This window comes from Indicator indicator, chromosome 11 (genome assembly GCF_027791375.1).
Source record: "Indicator indicator isolate 239-I01 chromosome 11, UM_Iind_1.1, whole genome shotgun sequence".
Lineage (NCBI taxonomy): Eukaryota > Metazoa > Chordata > Aves > Piciformes > Indicatoridae > Indicator > Indicator indicator.
This window is the reverse complement of record NC_072020.1, coordinates 14,234,234-14,260,072: the sequence shown is the minus strand read 5'-3', so window position 1 is coordinate 14,260,072 and position 25,839 is coordinate 14,234,234. Positions and strand designations below refer to the sequence as shown.

General features: G+C 37.8%; 1 protein-coding gene across 1 annotated transcript in view; it reads left to right on the top strand.

Moving 5' to 3' along the window:
* The window catches only part of SUGCT (succinyl-CoA:glutarate-CoA transferase), a 308,741-nt gene that overhangs the window by 123,025 nt on the left and 159,877 nt on the right, over window positions 1-25,839 (top strand). Inside the window, exon 12 of the mRNA XM_054385138.1 lies at window positions 5,701-5,803. Within this exon, the coding sequence (XP_054241113.1) occupies window positions 5,701-5,803 (103 nt within the window). The remainder of the gene's footprint in view (window positions 1-5,700; window positions 5,804-25,839) is intronic.

The following is a 25,839-nucleotide window of genomic DNA, read 5'->3' as shown; positions in this document are numbered from 1 at the left end:
TCTATGGTGAGGGTGGTGAAGCACTGGAACAGGCTGCTCAGAGAGGTGGTAGAGTCTCTGTCTCTGGAGTCGTTCAAAGCCTCCGTGGATGCTGTCCTGTGCAACCTGCTCTAGGTGATCCTGCTTTGGCAGGGAGATGAGACTAGATGATTTCCAGAGGTCTTTTCCAACCCCTACCATTCTGTGATTCTGTATTGGGGTGATTTTGTGGTACCCACAAATGTCTGGAGTGCAGCTATCAATTAGAATCTACTCTATGTTACGTCTTTCAAAGTAGTTGAATATCCATCAGCAAAATGTGTTGGTACAATCATGTTGATCTGAAAGATTTTAAGGGTCTGTTGTGTTTTGCTGAGTGATTAATTAGCGTACAAGTGGCTGCTTACAGACTATTAAGTAAATTCTATAGTATTAATTTTGAAATTTCTAATTGTATATTTACTAAGGCATTATCCATTATTTCCAAATATTTTTTTTCTATGATTTTTATATAGCATTTTCCAGAGATGCTTCTGTAAGAAACTGCACAACCTGAGTTAACTGCCATTAAAAAGCTGATTAGCTGTGAAGAGAGAAAATATTGTAGGTATTTGAAAGTAAATTGGTTTGTTCTATCAACTATGTAAAAATCATAGTGGAAACTTGGGTTGTGCTAGAAAACACAGGAATGCTATTGTGGACTTCAGCAAGAAGAGAGAAGGTTTTTGTGAGTGACCACATGTAAAAAGTGATTACTTATCCTAGATGTTGCTGTTCTGTCTGTGTTTGGTAGCTGTCCAAATTACTTTTCTAAATTAATTGCCATAAGCTTCCTATAGAAAAGAGCAGTATTTAGCTTCAGTTGTTCTTCTAAGCTTACTTTGTGTGGAATTGGATGGTTTTATCCATTAGAGTAATGTGGATGCCCTTCCACATAGGATGTAGCAGTGATTTAAGGTTTCCTAGGAAACATGGAAAATGGGATATATGCAAAGAATGCACACAAATTGGATTCATTCATGTTTTAGAAGTCTTTATTTCATTGGAAGACAGAATAGTTGCTAAAAAAAGAAACAAAGTCGACATTAATTATTAACAAAATGAGAAACAGTACATTTTAATGGACTTTGGGTATGTTTCTAACTCATTAAAGCCATTTCATCCAACTTGTGCAAGTCAAGCAGACACTTTCTTTTTTTGCAGTTAATGATCCATTCACCCTTGTTTTAAAATTAGAATTGTTAGAAAGCAGAAGGGGATTTAGATTATACTTTTGAAGAAGTAAAACTACACTTGTGGTTTGTGTAAGGAAAAAAAGTTTAAGTCCTTCTAATATTTGGAGTTTTGGAGGCTATTTCTTACATTGCACTGTAATAGTTTTTAATGAATTTACTGAGTGTATAGTTTAAACATATAATTTGTGTCATTTAATGGTGCCTGCTAGATTTAAAAATTGAGGAAAAATATATTTAGTTGGATTTCTTCCCACAAAATAACATTTTAATTAGTTCAGCTCATGCTACACTTTCTATTCTTATTTTCAAGCATGAAGTAGCTTTAATGTTAGATGTTTCAGAACCTGATGCCTCATTGCAACACTGTAAATTAAGTAGCTTCATGAGTGCTGTGGAATTCAGTGCAAAGGAGGCTTAGAATACTGCTTAAAATACAAATAAGACATCATGGACACTACTGCCTCTTTCAGTGAAGTAAGCCTTAGCACAGGATTTGCATGAAAGGTCCTAGCAGTGGTTCTTTTTTTTTTTTTTTCCTACTGGTGGTGTTTATATAAAGAGTCTGCATTCAGCCTGCATTCAAGATTTCACACCACAAAGCAGTACAGTAAATCCTTTTGAACTTCTAAAATACTGGTAATAATTGTAGACTGCTAAGCTACAGATTTAAAGTGATTCTACAAATAAATCATAAGTAATTTAAATGGCATTTATGTAAATATGGCAGATGGAACATTTTAGAGGGAAAAGGGACTCATCTGGAAATACATGAAGCTATAGCGTGAATCACATGGTTAAACTCTCTTGCAGTCATTGAGTATCATTGATGTCCCATGGACAGATGAAGATTTCCTTGCAAGTGCCATGCTTTAGAGTTCAGATGCGCTACAGACTTAAATTTTTAAATTTATTTTATTTTTACTAGGTTAAATTTGGAGGGCAGCACATTCCTTAGCCTTATATGTTTCCATCGGTGATTTTATTTATAAATATAAAAATTACTTTTTTTTCCTAATGAAAGAGAGCAGATGACATTGCAGAATGTTTCAGTTAAGAAAGGGGTGTTCTACAGTAAGGAGGATATTTATAAAAGAAAATACTGAAGCACAGAAAAATGTTTTAAGAAGAGTGGTAAGGGGCAAAGGTTTTGCCAGGCCTTGTACATTCTTCCTGTTGAAAAGCTTTTCGTTTTACAGGAGAGAGAATTTCAGTCTTTTACTTCTCTTGCAATTTTTTGTTGAAGGTCTTTACTTGGTATTTTGGAGTGCTGACCGTGATACCAACTGACATTTATTAACCTAAACATCATCCCTTTGCTATAAGGAAAGCTTATGGTATTTGTTTAGGTGCTATTAAAAATTATATTGAGATGGAGAGAATCATATATGCAGGCTAGCAAAAAAAGTCGTTCCAAGCTTGTGCAGCAGACATCAGAGAGGTAAACATGGGTATTTTTATACACACCGTATCTTTTACCAGATTTTGAAACAGTGTTTCTTCCTTAATAGATATCTCAATATATAAACCACAACTGAATAATCCAAATAGTTACTTCCTGTTGCTTTCAGAATCTGAATAATAGACCTTTATTGGCAGTGGTGATGTTCTGTTTTGAAACAATTTGCTTAATAATATGCTCTCAACAGCCCCTTTTTGCCACAAATAAAGGAAGCTATTCGACATCAGATTTAGGTCAAGAGTTTCAATTTCCAGAGAAAATGCTCTGTGTCTCTTTGAGGGTGATAGACTGTGGGATTTTACATCTTTGAATGAGTTTAAAGCTTTCAGGAATTCTCTCCAACCACCAATAAATTAATTAGTAAGACTTAGACAATTGTTAGGTCCATTCAAAATAAGTGTGTTTTAAAGCAGAACATCACTTTTTACACAGGAAGGAAAAAATCTAAGCAAAAGCTAAAATTTCAGAAATTCACACAGCCCATAGAAATTTTGTAAAACATGCACTCACTTCACTGGATATTGAGTAACTTGTCACAGGATGTCATAGAATGTCAGGGGCTGGAAGAGGGACCTCAAGAGATCATCTAGTCCAACCCCCCAATTTATGATAATGTTAGTGAAGAAGAATCTGCATCTTGAAAATTATTCAGTTTTACCATGGCATCAGGAAGTAGCATACTGGTTATGTAGATAATTGACACTCCTGTTGAAAAGAATTCATTTTTAGATTCTCCTTTAAATGCAAAAGTTGTTTGCTTTATTAACCTCTGGAGGGTATTTATAAGCTCTTAAAAACAAAGTAAAAGGAACATAGCATATCAAGAGAGTGATGATACAAATATTAAGACTTACAGTAATTTCTTACTGATGGACTTCAGCACTGTGACGCAGAATCCAAAAGTCCTCACGTAGATGTGCTGTCTCTTGTTAGAAATGACATAGTAGTGGAGGCTGAGATGTTAGGAAAAATAGTAGCTGAAAAAAAGCTTTTTAATTTATAAGAAGTGAGTTAGTGGGCCATGAATTGTGAAGCATCTCAGGAGGGAAATGTCTTTGTCGCTAGCAGACAACAGCACAGTTGTGTATAAATAGCACCAGTAACTGATGGGAAACAATCTTTAGTCTGAGTAGTATTTACACTGTGCAGTAGTTTGAGCTCCAATCCTTAGTTACAGAAGACTGTGAATAAGAATATATGGATTATGGGAATTATCACAAAACAGAATATTGAAGGGGAACACAAATCATATCCTAGTGGTTTAAGTCACCGAGCAAGGAAGATTAGCTACCTCTCTAAGAGTTACCGTTTTTCCCCCAGTTTCCTGAAATGTTACTGGTTCTAAGTATGGTCAGCAATAGATTACTAAATTAGCTGGACTCTAGATGTTTCCAAGATTGGAATTATCTTTATGATTAACTTGATCTTTGCCATGAAATAACTCTAATATTCAATGAAGGGTGTAGTTGAACAGTGCAACAATCTTATATCTGTTTTCTTCAGAAGTGATGCTTTGTTTTATAATACATTTTGTACTTTTAAAGCCTTTTTATTCTGATTTTTTCTGTTTTATTGCTTCTTCCTTTACTACATTCAGTAGGAGTGAAGCTTCTATTTCTGAAGAAGAGCTGTGCGCAGCTTGTGCATTTTCTTAAACATTTAGAGTGCCAGTGCATTTGCTATCAGAATTTATTCCCTCAAAATTCATTGTTCCTGCACAAGGAGAAAGACATTAACTGTGAAGCTTGGATCCATACCTGTGCTGTGTACTTAATATAACTGTAACTTGTCACCATCACAAGGTTGTTTTCCTCAGTCTTAAAGGCAGCATGAACAGCTCTGCAGCCAGCCTCTGTGTATGTGTAAGAAGACGTTTACAGAGTTTGATTTTGTAATGATTTAGGGGCTTTTGTGCTCTTGGGCTTTGTCACTACTGTCATTAACTCTTCCAACAGAAACTTGGAAGGTGTTTTTTGGCACAATAATATGGTGGAAGTAAAGCTGAACATTATTGACATAGTTCTGGATAATGCTTGGGGAACTCTGCTGGTGAGCTACGGAATACCAATAGTTGGTTGTCCCTTATCAAGGTTCCTATTAATTTCTTTTCCCTCAGGTCTTTACATCACACTTGATTGCTTTTCCATGTTCTATGTATCATAAAGTAGATCCTTTCCTTCCTAGTAATCTGGTAGACCTCTGTGTTGTTTATCTTGATTAAATTTAAGATACGATCTTCAAATAAGTTCACCTTTGATTCAGAATCTCAGAGAGGGGCAGAAAACACCACCTCTCACTGACTGGTACTGATCAAAGAGTGTGTTTTCTTTGTGAGTGTAGATGAGGAAAGAAATAGTATCTATCAAAACAGGAGAAATGGTGGTGCTACCGGGTATGGAATTGAATGCTTGGAAGGCAATAAGCTGATATTTTTGAGTGTGATACGAGCTCTGTGGAGCGATGTGTTCACCAATGTTGGCAACACTTATATATGCTGGCCTGGATGTCCTTAGAGTAGGTTATACAATCATACAACAAATAAATACATAATTACTGTTACTCTCTGACCAAAAAACGTGCCTGTTAATCCTGACGTATGTCTTCAGTGTGATAGAGGAAAAACACTGTGGTACTCTACATCAGCTTTTAGTGAGCAGTGTTGTGTTTGACTCATACTCACATTACATTGATCTATTTGTGGTTAAAAATGTACATAAGAGAAAACAAATGTCAAACACATTAATGCAATAAAGGACTGGAGCAAACCCATTTATTTGCAACTGTTGATGAATTTAGCTTTACCTAATTGCTGGTTTGCTTCAGGTGATCAGATAGAAATAGAGCTCAGCTCAGCTATGCTCTTTCCTCTCTGTCTTCTGAAGAACATGTCTAGTACATTTTGTTATGGTATTTGCTGCCTGGGAAGAAATTGGTGGGGAAGAGTATGGAAGCAGTGAGGGTGGGAGAAGATGTTTTGGGAATCCGGAGTCATGGAGTTGAAACCACATGCTTCTTGTTTGCTTTTAGGTTTTCAGAAAAAGCCACAATTGAGTGGCTGCAGCTCTTTGAAGGTAGTGGAGTCCCGTATGGTCCAATCAACAACATGCAGCAAGTGTTTGCGAATCCTCAGGTTGGTTTTCACTGTTTTCTGTATCTTATTACTATGTTTTACAAATGCTGGGTAACAATGACTTTTCCTGCCACTCAGACTTGATTTCAGCTACTTTAAAATGGAATTTGAGAGTTATGTGGTGGATTTGGTTTAAGCAAATATCATGGGCTAATAAGAATTAAATCCTTAAATGAATGACAGCTTTTGCCATAATGCCTTAAACTATAGGTATTCTGTGTTCTGTATGGAGTCTCTATCAAAAGTGGCTGGTAAATCATGGAAAGAAACTGTAATATGTTCTGTAATTGTATTTTGCCAGATAAATAAGCAGAAAAGTACCTTTCTTGATGTCCACAAGCAATCAGTTTTCTCAATGCAGTTTGGATAACCAGAATCTATATTGTTTGAAATAAAAAGAGCAACCGTTTGACTGGAAAGAGAAAAAAATGAAGCACACAAATGATATGCAGAAAGATTTTAACTGTTTCTGGGTCTGGTGATTTCCCTGACTGAGGAGGATTCAGTTTTTTATTGATTTATTTTAAATTTTAAGTCTTTCAGTGAATTGCATATGTAGTTAATTACAACGTTTTAACTTTTGAGGATCTGTAGAGTTACATTATCTGCACATTTCTTGATCCCTCCCCTTTTTCTCACCTTTTGCCTTATGATGATTTAAAGGGCCCAACACAAACAGAATTAAACTGTCTTGACAAGTATAACAGAGTATTTAACAGCTATTCTATTTTGTGATGCATCTCCTTTTAAATTAATATCTAATAACGAGAGCGATCAGAAAAATGATTGATTAATGGAGGAGGAAAAAAAGCAGCCAGTTTTGTATGTCTGCTGTCAAGAAATGTTTGTCAGGATTGTGAATACTATTGAAGTCTTTGGGAGGAAGAACAAGCAAAACAATGCTTGTCTATTTGTGTTTACAATAAATGTGTTTTTTATGTTTATTATCCTTTTAGAGGTGTAGGACAATATTGACTACTGCAAGGAAAGTTTTAGTTTTTTGGTGTTTTTATTATTAAGTAAATAGGCCATTTCTCCTTAAAATTATGTTATATTATGCTGTAAAGTATGTGTGGGCCAAATTGTTCACTTCATAACTTTCACAAGGATTAAGGTTGAGCTTTGAAGAACATACAGCAAGAGCATTTTACTCAGGAAGTGGTTGACTTGGCTGTACTTTGAGCAACACGGGAAAAATATTCTTTTTTTTTTTTTTTTTTTGATGCTGTGAATTTTAAGAAGTCAGATACACACTGAATGAGATGGCTTCTTAAAACATAGTAGGTAGTGGCATGGCCTCTACATCCCAGATTGAAGAGAGGTTAGTTTGGTTACCTTGATCTTGTTAGAATTCACCTAAATATATATTATTTTATATAATTATATCAATTTACATATCAGGTGTCATAGTGCTTGGCAGTCAGATACCACCACATGGCAGTATTTTCCAAGTATGAGGGGCATACTTGTCTCTTCTTTTCCTGTTGTCTTTCCTTCAGCTTCCTCTGAAATAAGTTGCATGCAAAAGCTCTGTTCTTACTGCTACTGGAAATGAAATGTCAGTATGTGTGGTGATGCTGGATGTTATATATAGGTTTGTTTCCTTTCTGGTGCTGCCTCTGACCTTAAGCATTTTTTCAGTTTTCTGTTGAAGGGGAGGGAGGGAAAAGGACTTCAGTCCTTTCTTCATCTTTTGTGAAATACAATGTTGACGTTTTAAGGTATTACTCTTATGACAAGATACTTTACATCACTAATATAAAATTAAGCCCCTGCCACTCCACCTTTACATATCTGAGAGATCATCCAGCAGGCCAACAATTCAGAGAGTAACATATTCAGTGTATTTTTCTTAAGTGTATTTTTCTGATTTCTACACAAAATTTTATTGTGATTTAGGCTTCGAACCTTCACAGGTGGCTTCATTGCTGTGTCACTTACAGATAGCTTGGATTTAGAGGCTTAGGTTCAAAATCAATTCAAGCAAAGATTTTAATCTTCACTTCTCTCTACAACTCCCTGAGGGGAGTTTGGAGTGAGGAGGGAGCCAGCCTGTTCTCCTGGTGTCAATGAAGAAGACTAGAGGAAATGATCACAAGCTGTGCCCTTCTTCACTGAAGGGGTTATCAAACACTGGAACAGTCTGCCCAGGATAGTGGTGGAGTCGCCATCCCTGGAGCTGTTTAAGTAGTATGTGGGTCTGGTGCTTAGGAACATGGTTTAGTGTTGACCCTTCAGTCCTGTGTCAAGGGTTTCTGTGATTCTCTTCAGAACTACATTTTTTGCTGTTGTATCTTGCCCAGTTTCCCTCTACTTGTTTGTCTTTCTGCTGATGTATAGAAAGGATGTGTCTGAGAGACGCATGTTTGTGTGTAGCTTTGCTCTTTCATAAGCCAGTCTGCATTTTTGGTTTCTGTAACCTCAAAAAACATGACAATGCCCTAAGACTATACCTAAGACAAGGGAAGAATCCTAGCTACACCTGAGACTCTGTAATCTTGGTATCCTCTGTACTGTGAAATCCTAGTTAAAATGGAGAAAATAACAGCACCTACCAAAAAGAATATACTGTAATCGCAGGGAGATTTTTTTGTCACATTTAAAGCTGAACCCAGTCATTAATTATGAGAACTTTGTAATCATTCTTCATAGTGCTTCCATTTATAATATGGTGGATTTTTTCAGGCTCGGTTTAGATCAGAAAGTTCATTTCTAGGAAAGATGTCACTCAGCTTGCATTTAACAACCTTACTAGTACTGTATAAGAAGTACAAAATGTGTGATGTAAAATGAAAGTTTATTGTAACACAGATTCAAAGTTTGCATTAGGTTGGGAGGGACCCTCAAAAGTCATCTTGTCCAACTGTTCTGCAGTGAGCAGGAACACCTCCAATTAGATCAGGCTCTAACATGGTAATGAGTTTTTCATGTTAATTTACACAGACTCCAGAAAAGCATCAAGCCCAGTGATACTTCAATACAGGCAAACCCTAATCTACCTCTGATAGATAATACTTAGGTTTTGCTGACATCTTCCATTCTAGGCATTATCAGCAGAACTGGATATAAACACAATTCCATTTTTTTAACCTTCAGTTTATTTCCCTTGGTCTTCCTATTTTGATCTGCATGTTTCAATATCCATAACACAGCTGTCATTCACTGTAGCTGCAGCGTAGCTCCATGTGTGACCAAGATGCACTGCATGGACATTCAGCTGTCATCAAAGCATGTGCCAGCTCACCTCTCAGTAGTGCTGCACAGGGTTCACTGGGTATAAGGCAGAATTACAAATTCAGGGAGGGAGGTAGAATTATGCAAAGGAGGAATGGAAACAAGTCTGAGGAGACTGGAAAGCAAAGCAAAGAACATGAATGAAATGGTCTAGTGGAATTCAATCAGCTACAGGTAGGTCATGTTTTCAGATTTTATTTTACTTTATTTTAACTAAAAGCACCTCAAGAATTCAGAAGGCCAAGTGTGGTTTGTATAACTTCTTCAATAAACTGAGATAAAACAATGCATTTTGATCCCAAGACATTTTGTTAATATCGTTAACAGCTTCAATCATACTCCAAGTGAGCTGCCAAAAAACATGGAACTTTTTTACTAAGTTGGAGTGCCAGGTGATACTGTTTTTTCCATGAATGGGGTGAAACGTCCATTTTTCCCACTGATTCTAATCTTTAATTCATTTGTGAATCTAAAATGAATACCACAGGCATTTGTACTGTTAAGTCAATCAGTCTGTGGCTGGAAGTATATGTGTACTTGTGCATGTATGGATCAAAAGGCAGAGAGAAAGGGCAGCAGATCCACTGGTTAAGGGAACAATTTTGTTAAAAACAAGAAGGAGGAAAGAATGTTTGTAAAAGTTCTGACAAACTCTTAATAGTACAGTATAGACTATTTTAATGAAGATTTTTTTTTTTATAGTCAAAACTTTTTCGAGCTATTTTTAAAAAAAGCTGTGTACTTTTATCCAGGCCAAGATAGTACAAACATTAAAGGAATTCTTAAAACGTTTTAAAAAACTCGCTGGTGACCTCAGTATGGTCCCATTTAACATACCCTGGGGAACATGCGTATGAAATACAATGTGGTTTGAGGTTTTCCAAACAAAACAAACTTAAAAGAGAATACATTTTGAATAGAAACTATTCAAATTCTCCCAAAAGATAAAACAAAACAAAACCAGGTACGCACTGTACCGCAGCGAAGTATGAAAGAACAAAGATCTTTGCTGGTTAAGTGAGGGGACCAAAGGGTTGGGATTTTACGTTTTCTTAAAAGCATTACTCTCCCCTTTTTCACAATGTAATTTCTTTCACTGTTCTTATTACATTGTTATTACTTAATTAAATGGCTGGCATAGATGAGACACAACAAAACAATCCAGAAATATTATGGGCACTTTAACAAATTGTTAATTATCTGATACTTTACCAGATTAAATCCATTCATGTTGATTAATTTTACTACATGAATGTTGCCAGCTGACAATAAAAATGAAAGCCATGCAATGGTACTTCCCTCCCCATCCCCCCTCTCACCCCCCAAAAAGCAGTTACAGTCATACCACACAAGTTGTGTACATCAGGTGTAAGACATCACCCTGATGCATCACTTCTGAGAAATATGGGGAGGGAAATATCAGAGCTGAAATATCACAGCTGGCCCCGATTTCAGCCCCTGCCAAACACCTGCAGACTCTAAAAGGATACCAAAACAAAACTCCACCCTGTGGCAAGAGGCCATCCCTTAACAACCCTTCCCTGACTTTGCATCACTATAAAAATTAATTTAACATTTTTTACAGAAACCTTAGTCTTCCTGTCCCAGAAGGCCATTACAGTTCCTTCAGCCATTTTTCTGAACAAATCTCAGGAAAAACTCCACAGTAAATTGAGTATTGAAGTATGTGATAGCTGAAAATTATCTGATGTTTTAAGTTTATAATTTGTGGAAAGTTATGAAGGTGGTAGGGGTATTATTAACCTCCAGATCATCTTTGGGTGCAATTTCATTTGGATGCATCCTGGCAAAAATGTCCTAGCATCTGATAAAGGCTTCTACAGTCAGTGTTGTGAACATACAGAACAGTGAAAGATATTGAGTGTGATGCTTTGTTGTGTTGTTTTGGAATTTTTATTTTTTTTTTTTAAGTCATGTTATGCATGGTTGTTGTTTATTTGGGGTGTTGGGTTTGCTTGCTTTGTGTGATTTTATTTTATGTATTTTTTTGTTTGTTTGTTTTAATATGGCCATATTTTAATTGTTATTCTTTGTTGAACTAGACATTCATGGCCCACTGAGGGCTATCCCAAGTCAAATGAAATTATCTTCATGTCCATAATACTGCAGGGAGTTTTTACATATCGAGGTTTCTGCAACTGGAAAGCAGTTGGTGAAGGCCTCAAGTTATATGATGTGTCTGGAAGTAATTCTTAACAGACAAGAGAAAGAGAAGAATTAAATTGTACATGTGTCTTTTAAGTAAGTACTAAAATGGACTGGAAATTTTCTGATGGAGTCTTTTTTTTTTTTTTTTTTTTGCATTTAGGAGTGCAAATTCACTGAAAGTGAAACATCCACATGAAGGTGTCTAAAATTAGTCTATTTTGAAAAAGAATTTCAGCCCTGTTCCTTCCTGTCTTGTTAAGTTGAAAATGTCTACTGACTAGCTTTGATTTGGTGTTTCAGGCTTTTACTTTAAAATTTTATGCAATGAAATAAACCCCACACCACCAACCATATCCAATCCTTTAATTTTGTCAAGAGTAGTCCTTTTATACTAAATTACAAATGTTTTCAAGCTTCTGGTCTGTGGGAAATTTAGGCAAGTAGATTCTGTCCTAAAGTGGAAAGCATTAAGGAATGGAACAGTTTGAAGAAGTAAAATGGAAAATCCAATTCTAAGACTGTTTGTAGTTTGTGATTGCCACAAATACACAATTATGAAGGCTTTATATGTGTTAGGAGAGAGTTTTATATCCAGATGTTATAGGAAGAGCTCAAAATGAGACATAACTTGTGGTTTGGTATGAGGAATATTGTAAGAGGAAATATTTTTAAAATTTTGGCTGTAGTGAAATGGGGTGGGTGTTTTTCATAGCCTCCCTATCTTACACTGACATATGAAGTCATGGTAGAGAGCTTGTAGTCTTGTAGTATGATGGGATTCTATACAAAATTATCTCTTTATATTAACGATAGGCTATTGTTTGTAGACATTCAATATACATTTATTGTCTAGAAAAGACAAATAGTGATAAAGGAGGTAGCCCAACAATTTCTATTATGAGGTTTTATTATCACCTGCCTGTATCTTTGCAGTCTGATCTGAAATTTCCAGAGCTAGTTGTCTGCTCCAGTCTGAAGTATGCTTGGAAACATTTCTGATAAAATGATCCACTCGTGTTTGATAACAAGTTTCCTGAAATGTATTGTCTGCCATATCAACATATTCTCTTACAACTGTTTTTTCCTGAAAGCTCTGATGCCTCTTTTTAGAGAATTAGTTCTTTTTCAAAGAAACATGGGTAGAAAGTTGACTGCAGTGCTGTAGATATGCACTTTCACTATCCCATGTTTTAAGGATGTGGAAAAGATGCTGACTCAATAGAAGGAATCTCAGTGGATGCAAAACAAATGCTTGCACCTGCTGACACATGTTCTGGTCCTTCATACGTTTTATGAGCACAAAGGTGTCAGCTTTACTTGAGACCTAGATTAGAAGTTGTTTTAACTGCACTAGATAAAATGGTTAGGCCTTTTCCAGCAGCTGAATTTTGCTTTCTAAAAATGTCACGGTAAATAAATGAGAACAATACAGACATAAGAAATTTTACCAACAAGAAATACAGACATAAGAATTTTCTCCTTACTAGAGAAGAACTTCTAATTCATAATTACTGTGATATTTTAAAATCAAGTAACGTGTTTCTGCTATACTCTCTTCCTGAAGTGTGCACGATAGACTTGGCTGTTCACTAGAAGAGCTTTTAGTCTGCCTTGTGACCCAAGTTGTTGTCTGTCAGATTCTTAATTAATTTAATTCAAAATATGGAAAGTAGTCAAAGAGGCAAGAGGTTACAGAAATACTGCTTCATTTTTATAGAAGTTGAATGCTGGGCAGGAATCTCTTCCTGCATCTGCCACACAGTTCAAATGTGGTTTTGGGTAAGTCACTTCAAATAAAAATATTAAAAGGTGATCCTGAAATGTGTGTACCTCATGTTTTGAGTGCCTGCCTTGTGGTTCCATATGCTGAATACACAGCAGCGCTGAGTTCTCATGGATGTCAGCAAAATTGTTTAAACTATTCTTTGGTCATTTAAAAACTTAATATTATTGAAAGTGCTGAAAAACCTAACATGATAGGGTTAGGCTTAGATTTCTCTGTACTTTGGTTTCTTAGCCATAAAATTGAACCTCATCTGAAAAGATGTGTTGTAAAGATTCCAGAACTATGCTTTTGGAAAGTATAGCCTCTAATGTCAGAGCACTAGAAAAATAACTCCTTTGGAAATTATTTTTCTATGATTTGCATGATACATATTAAAATAAGATGTGGAGCTACACCTTATGTTCAAAAGTAATTTTATATCTCATCTTTTCTTCAGTGAATGAAGAAGTCTGACAGGAAAAAAGTCGGGCATGCACTTACAAGATGGTACTGAATTTCTTTTGTGCAAGCAAGCAAATGATGCTTAGTAGCAGCATTTTAAAAGTTTTATTTTTTTTTAGTTTCTTTTAATCTGCACATATATGAATTACATGTCTTTAGGTAGTCCTATTTGTATATGCTTTAGCCTAAGTATTTGGTGGTTATGGAGAAAATTAAGTTCTCAAAAACATCTCGGTAGAGCTGTTCTCATAAAGTACTATGTTGTGTTTAAAAATTACATTGCAGCCATGGCTATTCAGAGGTAGGAGAAGTCACCCAGCCTTCTTGGATATTCCATTCTAGAAAGAGACCTGTCAAAAAGCCCTGCTGAATCTTGATCAGAGCCTATTTCTGAAACCTCATATGCTTTGTAAGGCCTCAGTGTTAGGAGTCCATAATGCACGTCCGTTGCACCTCAGACTCTAGGATTCATTTCTGTCCTTGCAGGACTTGCACACTGGTTCCCTAACCTCACAGCTCCTCAAAGTGACAGCAGATGGTTTCAAAGAAATCTGTATTTGGTGTCTTGTGCTACCAGAGAATGCTCAGAGTGAGGCCATCCAACTTTCATATATGAACTGAGCTAGATGATGTGTAACTTCTTAGAAATCCCTTGCAGAGTGTGAGCCCTGCTCTCACTTTTGTTCATATAAACTGTCTAACTGTGAGGTCAAAAGAGAGAGTTTTCAATTAACCCAGTTGCTGCTTTTATCTAAAGTTTAATAAGCATCAAGTCTGATATATGTATAGGAAGGGGGGAGGTACATTTGTGTGTCTATCTCATCAAGTCTCACAGCCTCAAGAGAGTTTATATGCTGAAGCTATTTGTTCAATTGATCCTTTAAAAGTTTGGTGGGGTTTTTTCAGTGTTTTGGGGGGATTTTTGAGTTTTGGGTTTGTGGTTTTTGTTTGTTTGTTTGTTTGTTTTTTTAATCCGAGTATTCACTGAACCATTGTCACAAAGTCATAATCAGTTAGAAACAGGTATTCATTGCTTTCATAGCAATGTGTAGATTTTGAGAACATCAATGCCTGTTGCTTGCCCAATTCACCATTTTTAGTTTAAAAATATTTTTAAGTAGATGTGCACTCATTTAGCAAGCTAAATTTATAGGAGAGTCAGTAATAAACTCATATTTCAGAATGCATTTTAGACATGCTTCAATGTACTACACCCTCCAACAAAGTGTCACTTTCTGAATTTCCTGTTGTATTTTTGTTTTCAGATTTAAGTGCCACCTTATCTTTTTGGAGTCTATAGAAAGATAGCCTGGTTAATTATTATTATTTTTCTTTCTCAGAGACCACAAGGGCTAGATTTTGTCATAGGTCTTGTTCACTTTTAAATAGATTTATTTTAATCAATATAAGTAGTGGTGTGAAGCCTTGTAGTGTGAGTTATGTTTTGTGATGGTCTGAAGAATAAGTATTTGGCATCTTGTACTTTGGAATCTCTCCAATGGTAGTAGCTACAGATCAGATGATAAATGTGTTCCAGCAAGGGATAAAATGGAAAATAGGACAAAAGCAAACAAAACAAAAACTGCACAAACTGTGCAGATCAGGCTTTTAGTTATCATTTGATCTTCAGCTGCTCTTCTAGAATGCTCAACTTGAAATTTCAAGATCTTTGCTCAAGCCATGACCCTGGCCTATCATACTGAAATGACAAGATTTCCCACTGTCTTCAGCCTAAGTTCATCTTGGAGTTTCATTCACTGCTGCTGCTGCAAAAAAAGAAGTGATATTTTCAGATAAGGTGCTGAGGTGTTCACTTTGCATTGTACTTATGCATTAAAAAAAAATGCTGGTTTAGTTTTATGCCTCTTACTAACAAGGAAGAATAGTTAAGCCATGAAAAGGTAAGTATGTAGGCTGAGTAGGAGTGGGTATGAGAAGATTTAGATTTCCAGTAGCCACAAAAAGGCATTAATTAGTTAAGCTTTCTCTGTCATTGCCATTTTCCTTCTCGTCTCTGACTGGTTTCATGTAGGTTTCGAGTATGATTCAAGTAGAGATTTTATAAAGAAGCAGGAAGTATTTCCTCGCTGTGCTTGGTCACTGAGGCTACGAGTGTTACCATTGTTTTAAAGAGCTCATCCTAAGTTTAGAGCTGGCTGTAGTGTTCAGATGTCAACACTCTGTGCAGCCAGCCACATGTTGAAATTTTCTCCATACAATTTCAACTGGCTACTTAGCAACTGTAACATTTCATTATAACAATTTAAATGAAAAGTTGTGTAATTTTGCAGTATATGTTTTAGGAGTAATATTCTTTTGAACTGCATATAAATCTTGATTAACGTTGGTGGCAATCTCAGGTGTTCTTCAAAACTTAAAAACAATCTGGTGTATTGTTAATTATTTCTGATACAGGCCAAGAAGGTCAACAGCATCCTGGTGTGTATCAGAAATAATGGGGCCAGCAGGACCAGGGAGCTGGTTGTACCCTTGTGCTCAGCTCTGGTGAGGCTACACCTCAAATACTGTGTTCAGTTTTGGGGCCTTTGCTACAAGAAAGACATTGAGGTGCTGGAGTGTGTCCAGAGAAGGGCAACAAAGCTGATGAAGGGTCTGGAGAACAGGTCTGGTGAGGAGTGGCTGTGAGAATGGAAATTTTTTTAGTCTGGAGAAGAGGGGAGACCTTGCTGCTCTCTGCTTCTCCTTGAAAGGAGGTTGTAATAAGATGGGTGTTGGTCTATTCTCCCAGGCAACTAGCAAGAGGAAATGTCCTCAGGTTGCACCAGGAGAGATTTAGGTTGGATAGTAGGAAGAATTTCTTTACTGAAAGAGTGGTCAGGCATCGGACCAGGCTGCCCAAGGAGGTGGTGGAGTCACCATCCCTGGAAGTGTTCAAAAAACATGTAAACATGGCACTTCAGGACATGATGTGGCCATTGGAGTTTCCTGGAGCCAAAACCCCAACAGGACAGAATGTAGGCATTACCCCCTCTCCCCTTCCCCCATGGCAAAAATAGGTAGGGGAAAGTAAAGGGATTAACCAAAAATACTTGAACAGAGTTGGAAGGTAAAAAGGTAATTTTAACAAAAAATAAAAGGGAAGAGAGAGGTACATTGATATTAGAGAAAGGAATCTGTACAGGTATATATACTGAACCAGGTTGGATGGCAGTGGATTCCAGAATCTCACCACCCTTATACTGAAGAACTTGTTCTTAAGATCTGGTCTAAACTTACCCTCCCTCAGCTTCAAACCATTCCCCTTTGTCCTGTTGCTAGACACCCTTATGAAAAGTCCCTCTCCAGCCTTCTTTTAGGATCCCTTAAAGGTTTGGATGGTACTGTCCATATAATGTGTGTTTTCTGGGTGCAGGTTTTATGCACAACTTACTCTCGTGTAGTATGGCCTAGTAAGAACTGAAATTATATTGATGCAGTGTTTTGGTGTTTGTTATTCTCCATCCTAAGTATTTGGGTTTGGCTTGCAGGGCAAACCCTGTAGATTGTAAGAATAGGTTGAAATTTTCACTGTTACATCCTGTTCTTAGGATACCAGAATATGCAGTTGATGGGAAGGTATGCTCGAGGCTTCTCTAAGTCATGGGTTTTGAAACTAATTTGTCTTGAAATGCTTTTTTTTTCTTTTCTGTCCCATGTCTAGCTCCAGTAAACACAGTGCTACACCTAGTGTCAGTTATAAGTACGTGGTGTTAAAGGAAGGTGAAATTTCAAAATACATGAAAACTTAAATAACAGAACTTTTGTCTTTATCCTCTGAACATGTATGTACAGAATCTAAAAACTGAAAATATTGCTCTGCCAAACAGCTGTTCTAATTGAAATTAAAGGCACAGCGAGGCCTGTGCAATTGAAAAGAAGTGTCTAACTCTACCCTCTATTACCAGCAGATTTATAGAAATAAGAGCATATTCTAGGTTCTTTATGATGTATTTGCTATTACAGAAAGCTCTTTGGTGCACTTTTCCTGTTTTAGAGCAACATACAAACATGTTCACTTTTGTTGTGTACATTTTACTTCTCCTTTTAGATGAATGATGGAAAAATAAACATGAAATGAGAGCATGTGGAGAACATTTATATCTTTACAAGCCATCTAGGAAAGGGTGTAGAAAGAAGTGTTACTGTAATTTCACAATACTGAGCACTTTTTGAATCTTTTTTGGCTGTCTTAAGTGAATTTTTGTGTTGAACATACCAAATTCTGTGGATACAAACCTTCAGCTACTTCAAAAGCAAAGGCAGATGCACTCATCACACTGTATGTGTATTCTGTTTGAGATGATTGCCTTGGCACCAGTTTGACCTGTGTCAAAGGAGCAAAAACTGGTGCTGCAATCTTAGCTGAAGCAGCTAACTGATCATCCAACTAGTCTCTGAAGTCAGTGGGGTGATGGGTGCAGCTGAAATTAAGTGTTTGCTTAGATACAAATAGAGTTTGTATTTAGCTGTGCCCTTAATTAAAACAATGTAAAATATCAGTATCCAAGTAATGTGGATGTTATATAAAGAAGATAGGTTACAGAAAAGGCAGTGCAGCTGCTCTAAGGATAGCCACTGAATTTAGTTAATTTCCAGAATCACAGAATTGTCAGGGTTGGAAGGGACCTCAAGGATCATCTTGTTCCACTCCCTGCCACCATGGGCAGGGACACTTTCCACTAGATCAGGTTGCTCAGAGCCACATCCAGCCTGGCCTTAAAAATTTCCAGCAGTGAGGCTTCACTTCCAGGGATGGGGCTTCAACTGCTTGCTTTTAGCTGATTAAACTGCCAGTGGGCAAGCCAGCCTTTGGGTGGGTGGAAATAAACTTCAACAGGAGTGTTTAACATTAGATCACCAATTCATATCTTTTCAAGATTTTTATTTTTAATCAGGAACTTTTTACTACATTAATACATATATAATGAAATATGAGGAAATAATTTTAAAAAGGTGTATTGATTGATGAGAAGCTCAACATGAGCCTGCAGTGCTCTCATGCAGCCTAAAAGGCAAATCATATCATGGGCTGCATCAAGAGGGTCAAAGTGGTCAAAAGTGGTGATTCTGCCCCTTTACTCTGCTCTTGTGAGAACCCACCTCAAATACTGCAACCAATTCTGGTGTCTGCATCATAAGAAGGAATCAGAGCTGTTGGAGCAAGTCCAGAGGAGGGCCACAAAGATGATCCAAGGACTGGAGCACCTCTGCTGTGAGGATAGTCTGAGGGGGCTGAGGCTGTTCAGCCTGGAAAAGAGAAAGACTCTAGGGGTACCTTTATAGCTGCCTTCCACTAACTGGAGGGTGTCTGGCAATAGGGCAAGGGGCAATGGTTTTAAGCTGAGGGATGGTAGGTTTAGACTAGATCTTAAGAAGAAGTTCTTCAGTGCAAGGGTGGTGGGACTCTGGAATAGGTTGCCCAGGGAGGTTGTGGATGCCTCCTTCCTGGGGGTGTTCAAGGCCAGGCTGGATGAGACCTCGAGCAGCTGAGTCTAGTTGAGAGGCATCCCTGCCCATGGCAGGGAGTTTGGAGTTAGATGAGCTCTGAGGTCTCTTCCAACCTAAGCTGTTCTAGGATTCTACGAAATGTTAAGACCAAAGTATAAATTCTCTATATAGCAATTACAGGCTTGAAATGTATGTGTAGAAAGAGTAATTAGAATTATTTCACTAATTATAGAGTAAGAGAACATAGTCTTGTTGCAGAGGAGCCTTGCCTGCTGCTCTGTGTAGTTACTCAGTTAACTTAGTAAACATCACATTTGCCTGAAGTTCTGATAGAGTCTAAAAATGCACATAAAATACATGGCAGCTTGATTTAGCTGTATTTAAAATGATGACAGAGGATGAAAGATAATGTGAGATTTGTTCTTGCTTAGAAAACCTCCATCTTTTTATTTCTACTAAACAAAGTTATCATCTCCTCAGAGATATTATGTCCCAAATTCCTGTTTCATTTCTAATTTAAGCATTTGTTTAAAATCTCTGAAGAGATTACACACAGTAATAAAAGCATACATAGTGAGATTGCTGTAGTTGATAATGACCATTGTGTTTTCTGTGTTGAGTGGCTGAGTGTTTTAGCTGGTCCAGTTAAAACATTGTAGTTCTCCCCTCTCCCACTTACTCCCCTGTACTGGAGTCATTGCAGCTGTTCGCAGCAAAGTAAAATAATGAGTATATTTGCTGACTGAACAAAGTTTTTTGTTACCAAAGCAAAAGATTGTTCCTAGTATGTGTAGCCTTGTACTAACATGTACACTTCTTTTCAGAGAAGTATTCAATAGTAAACATTTTTTCACTGCTAACTTGAGAAAACTGATGCATGGACCTGACTTTAGCGCAGCTTAAAAGCAGGTTGTTGGTTGGTTTTTTTGGGTTGGTTTTATTGTTTGTTTGTTTGTATTTTTTTTTTTGTCCCACTTACCCCCCCTTTGTTTTTTTTCCTTTTGAGTTCTCTGCCTTAGGCTTTTGGGTTTTTTTTTATACAAGTATATGCTACATGGAATTCACAGAATCACTGAATGTTAGGGGTTGGAAGGGACCTTTAAAGATCATCTAGTCCAACTTCCCTGCCAGAGCAGGACCCACCCATATCAGAACACAGTGGAACACATCCAAGTGGGTCTTGAGTATCTCCAGAGAGGGAGACTCCACAACTCCCCTGGGCAGCCTGTTCCAGTGTTCCATCACCCTCACAGTGAAAAATTTTTCCCTCGTGTTTTCATGGAACTTCCTATGCCTCAACTTCCACCCATTGCCCCTTGTCCTGTCATTGGGCATGACTGAGAAGAGCCTGACTCCATCCTCTTGGCACTCACCCTTTACATATTTATAAACATTAATGAGGTCACCCCTTAGTTTCCTCTTCCCCAAAATAAAGAGCCCCAGCTCCCTCATCTCTCCTTGTAAGGAAGATGTTCCCCTTAATCATTTTCCTGGCTCTGTGCTGGACTCTATCAAGCAGTTCCCTGTCCTTCTTGAACTGAGGGGCCCAGAACTGGACACAATATTCTAGATGTGGCCTCATCTAGTGGAAGATGTCTCTGCCTACTGCAAGGGGGTTGGACTAGATGACCTTTAAAGGTTCTTACCAACCCAAAACGTTCTATAATTCTATGGTCCTAAATATTGCACGTTTAAAAATGCTTCCATATTTTTTTTAAGTTACTGTTGTTTTGTACTGTGTCAAAGTGAGTCTAATGATGAGTAGCAGCAGAAGACAAAAGTAAAACTATTTCATTTATGTTTGTTTTTAGGCAGAAGGTTCTTCATAGACTGGGTAAAGGTGGTTGTCTTGAATCAGCTGATGATGTAAAAGGTTCAGCAATGTGGTTGACTTCATGGCTTTGCTTGCAGTGGCAAGAGTTGTCAGTTGGCTTGTGCATTTCTTTGCTTCCAAGCATCTCAGAAACAGAAATTTCTGCGAGGGGTGTTTTATAAGCAGATTAGCATGGCAGCATTTTGGAATATGGTTTATTTTTATTGTTGTTTATAAGTAAGTAAGTGTCAAGACAGAGGTAGCTACAATGGAAACAGTTTGTACAGGCTTTTTTCAGAGCAAGATGGGATCTCCACCTGCTTGCACTTAGTATGTCTTTTTCTAAATGCACACAGCTCCAGGGACTTGAATCTGAAAAGTGCTGAGCGTTTCTGACCCCCATCCATCAACCAGCATGCTTCCTGTGCACTGTTGCATTCACAGCAGTGTGATTACTCATGCTTTTTTACTTCATAGTAGTGTACACTTCACAATGTTTAGCAGTTTTAATTTCATTATTGAATTTCGTATATTCTTTCTCTCCTAAAGCATTTTCATGTTTTTGTTTCTTTTGTATCTGCCTGCCCCAAACCGTTTGTCTGTTCTGTGTGCATGAAAAGCAAGGTGATGTTGCTAGATGGCATTTTTTAATAGAGTTTGCTATGGTGTTCATCCATACACCTAGTCTGTCTTTCCCTCTGCTGGAAATACTGTCTGTTCCTATTTCTGCTTTTTTGTCATGCAAATTTTTTTGGAGCTTATTTAGTTTAGTTAGTTTGGCTTTTTTATTGTTTTGGACAGGAAAGTAATTGTGATTTCATAGAATCATAGAATGGTTTAGGCTGCAAGGGATCTTAGGTATCATCTACTGCAAGCTCCCCACCGTGGGCAGGGATGCCTCTCAAACAGCCTCAGCTGCTCAAGGCCTCACCCAGTGTGGCTTTGAACACTTCCAGGGAGGAGGCATCCACAACCTCCCTGGGCAGCCTTTTCCAGAGTCCCACCATCCACAGTCTAAACCTACTCTCCCTCAGCTTCAAACCATTCCCTCTTGTCCTGTTGCTAGACACCCTTATATGGAGAAGTCTCTCTCCAGCCTTCCTAGGCTGGATTTTAATATCTAGATGCATTCAATCAGTGATGGCTGACACACTATCCTTTAGTCTAGTGTATTTTACTGAGATTTTTAAAAGTTCTTTGGATCAGGGAATGTGCTTCCTCTAGTCGCTTAGTGCTCCATTCCCCTGTAGCACGGAACTCCTAGGAACACAATACCAGCAATGTTAATTAAAAGACACATGAGTGGAAATAAAAAAGCATAAATGGCTTTTTTTATATAGTGTAAGTTCTAGCTGTTGTACTCTGTGGACTGCCACAAAATTATTGGCCCAGTTTAGTGAATGGACGTATTTTTATTAATTGAAAACTTCATTTATTTCATGCAGTGTTGCATGGAATGTATGGAAGAGTTTCTCTGTGGTAAGTTCTGCTTAGATACAAGAAAGAAAAGTTTCGCAGTGGAGTTAGTTAGGCTTTGGATCAGGGACGCTGTGAAATCTTCATCCTTAGAGACAGTCAATACATGAACAAGGCCCTGAACAGCCTCATCTGACTTTAAAGTTGGCCCTTCTTTACAAGGGTTTTGGACCAAAAGACTGCCAGAGGTTCCTGATGATCTAAATTACTCTAACTGGTATTTAAAGTATGATTGCATTGTTTCAGAGGCATCTGAAAGTGGTGGCACCTGACTAGCCATGCAGCTAAATTGTATGACTGTGAAAACATTTCTTAGTAGAGGTTTGTTAGAGTGCAAGCAACAGTTGAAACTGAAGGTAGGGAATCATCAGCGGTTTAGAAGCATGTTCAAGCTGAAATTTCAGCAGGTCTGTTTTTTATTTATTTCTTTTTAGTGCTATGGTTCCTGCCTGTTTCTACAGTGGATGACTTTTTTACACTAACAAATTGGATCAGGTTGCCAGCACCTGCAGAATAAGGACAAAGAGAGATTTCCCTGCCGAAAAGACACATTTTTGAATAACCTTTTCTAGTCTGAAGAAAACAAGAAAAGAAAGGGAGGAGGAAGTGACTTTTAGGGTGCATTGTGTTTAAAAAAAAATTCAAGGAAAAAAAAAGTGCATAAACCAGACGGTTTTATTTAAGCATCCAAAGCTGATAAGGGAGGAAAAACGGGGATACAACGCACAGGCTGAAAATGCAGTTCTCGTTATTTGAATCTGGAAGGCTGTACAGTACATCTGTTTAACATCTTGCAGTTTCAAGAACTCTGCCTTGAAAACCTTCTGTCACAGTGACACATGAAATAAAAGGTTAAGTTATGGCTTTCAGATGCAAACCTGTAAAAGGTTTATCTAATAGCATACCATCTTTTATTAACCCATTGCTGCTGCTCACCTACAACTGTCTTTTGCCAGCAGTTCTGGGAGAGATTCTACTGTGTAATGAAATGTCAACTCAGACTACAAAAGTAATTCTGTAATGGCATTAAATTACTTGTTTCCCATATCTAAATGGCAAACTGACACATCTGTTTACCTCCTTATCTCTTTTCTCTGTTGCTCTTAATATTTTTCAGTTGTATCTTTTTTCACTGATTAAAGAAATGAACATGTTACTTTATTTTGACATAAACTTTTACAACAGCTACAGTGGCATAGAATAATTTGAACAGTGTCAAGATGTATGGTAGTAGAATGGCTTAAAGATGGTATTCTTGGTTCAGAGGTCTGAGTTTAAGGCTAGGAAATTAAAACACACTAGGGTGTAATGGTTGCCTTATTAATATTTACTGCATCTAATTATTTAGAAATAATCAACTTTTGCTCACAGGACAAAGCTATAGGATAAAAGTTGTGTTGTCACAATCTTCTTGAGATCTGTGTGAGGAAATGTTTATCAGGCTAGGCTGAAGTTTGCTTAGTTATAGAAATGTGGTTAGTGCAAAAGTGGTTCTTCAGGGTGCTACTCAGCCATTACCTGGGAACCTAGTGTAAAACACAGGGTGTGCTATGACCCATTGAGTGGAAATTTCCTTTAACCTCTTGAAAGAGAATTTGGGACAAACTGCCCTGGCTTGCCTGCCCCTGTCATATTACTACCAGTATTGCTCATTGAGTCAAAGAAAAATGCTCAGAGGTGCTTTGTACCTTGCTGGATCAGGTTGTGCAAACTTTCATCCAAACTTAATGCTTGAAGTCTAGTGGTTCCAAAATTAGGAGAGTCTGAAGCTTGACTGTAATGCTTGTCACTTCCATGGGTTTTTCAGAGTGATTTTGGTTAATCTATTCAGCTAGGTAGTGCTGTGGATTTACAAAATACAGAAAGTAATATTTACCTTGCTGAAATGTGCTTTATTCATTGTCTGCAAAGTCCTTCAGAGATCCTTGGTTGAAATTCCAGTGAGTGCTGCTATTTAATACGTTGAAGTGTGATTTGTTAGTTTTCTTTACAAGGTGCAGATGCTCCCCAAGAAACAATGGTAATTTCTTTACCTCAAGGAGCTGGTGCCACGCATACAGCAGACACATCACAACAGTGAGCTCTGCTGTGTGACCTGCAGTGAGTGGGTGTGTGAAAGAGAGAGAGAGATAGCATTTCCTTCATAGACATACACACCCTCTGACCCAGACTGGAGAAGAATCTGCTTTGCAGAAGGTTTGCTTCAAGGGATTTTCCACATGTATTTTATTATGTTAAAGTTGATAGTGGTGACAAGTTGCACATTAAGTAACTGTTTCTTAAAAAATATGCTGTTTATATTCTCTTTAGGAAAAGTGATGTAATTCTGGGTTTCTCAGATAAACAAAGTCACTCAGTTATAGAATATGTTACTATTTCGTATGAACCTTGCTGTCATCTGCCCCATACCTACTCCTTTTAGGCCTCTGGCTTTGTATGATGATTGCTTGCATGTTTAGGGACAAATGTATTCATACTCACTAAGTTAGTAGCCAGTGGTTTCCACTAGGGAAATAAGTTTAGTATGCTGTTAGTAATTTGGTTTCGAAAATACTGTCAAGGTCCTCAACGTAAGTCAGTGGAACATGTGGTCCTAATCATTCCCTTAAAAAGGAGACATGGTCTATTTTCCGTTAGGAATGGTGCTTACACCAAATGAGTAAATACAGAATGAAATTTACACATGTACTATAACTTTTGTGTGTGTGTGTATACATTCAAACATGCATGTACATGTGTATGCTTAGGCATACGCCCAGTGAGTGTAACATGCTGTCTGCTGTAACACAGCCAGGCATAGGGAACAGGTTGGTTGGTAGAAGAACTAGAAAATGCAGCTGCTTTCAAATTACATTTTTTTTTCCTCTCACCCACCAGCCAGCAAAGCTCAAAACTTGCCGTTGCGTTATGTAGTTGGCATAGAGGAGCTACAGTGACATTTCTTGTCGAAGTGTTGGGATTTTAATGTAGTTTCTGTTCAGAGTTCCTAGTGGCAGAACCACAGCCCCCAGCCCTTGCAGTGTGCTGTGCCAGGACAGAGAATCAGAGACCAGCCGTGGATGGACTGGTGCTATAGAGCGTGGTATTGGAGAATGGAAATAGAAAGAACTGCCCCGTTTTGTAGGAGCTGTTTTATCACACTGAATCAGGAGGGTGCCAAGGGTCTTTCCCCTCTTTCCCCTCTTCCCTCTTACAAGAACTGACATTAAACGGTATACTGGTTGGCAGAACTTCAGTCCAGTATCTCTCTTGCTTTCTGGCAGCCTTCTCTCTACTGTGCATGGAACCTTCTGGTGGCGGAGCAGCAAAGCAGAGTCCTCTTCTGCATGCCTCACTGTTACGTTCCCATTGGGTGTTGGAGCAGAGGCCTGGGTATTATTTCCACTTTCTCTAGTTTTAGCTAAATTTCTTATACTTAATGCTCTGGTGTTCAGAAGATAAAACCTGGGGAGAAAGCAGTGCTTGGCTCTGCCTTGAGCGCATTTCATGTAGGCTAGGTGTGAGGCAGAATGTCAACTACAGCTTTCCTACAGAAGCGTTCTTGCTCAGCTTTTTCAGATGAATTTGCCTCTGAGATACCTGTTCAAACTGATTATCTGAAATTAGTCCTGTTCCTGTGATACTGTCAGAACAGAATCTAACCTGCCAATAGGCACAGTAGACTGGGAT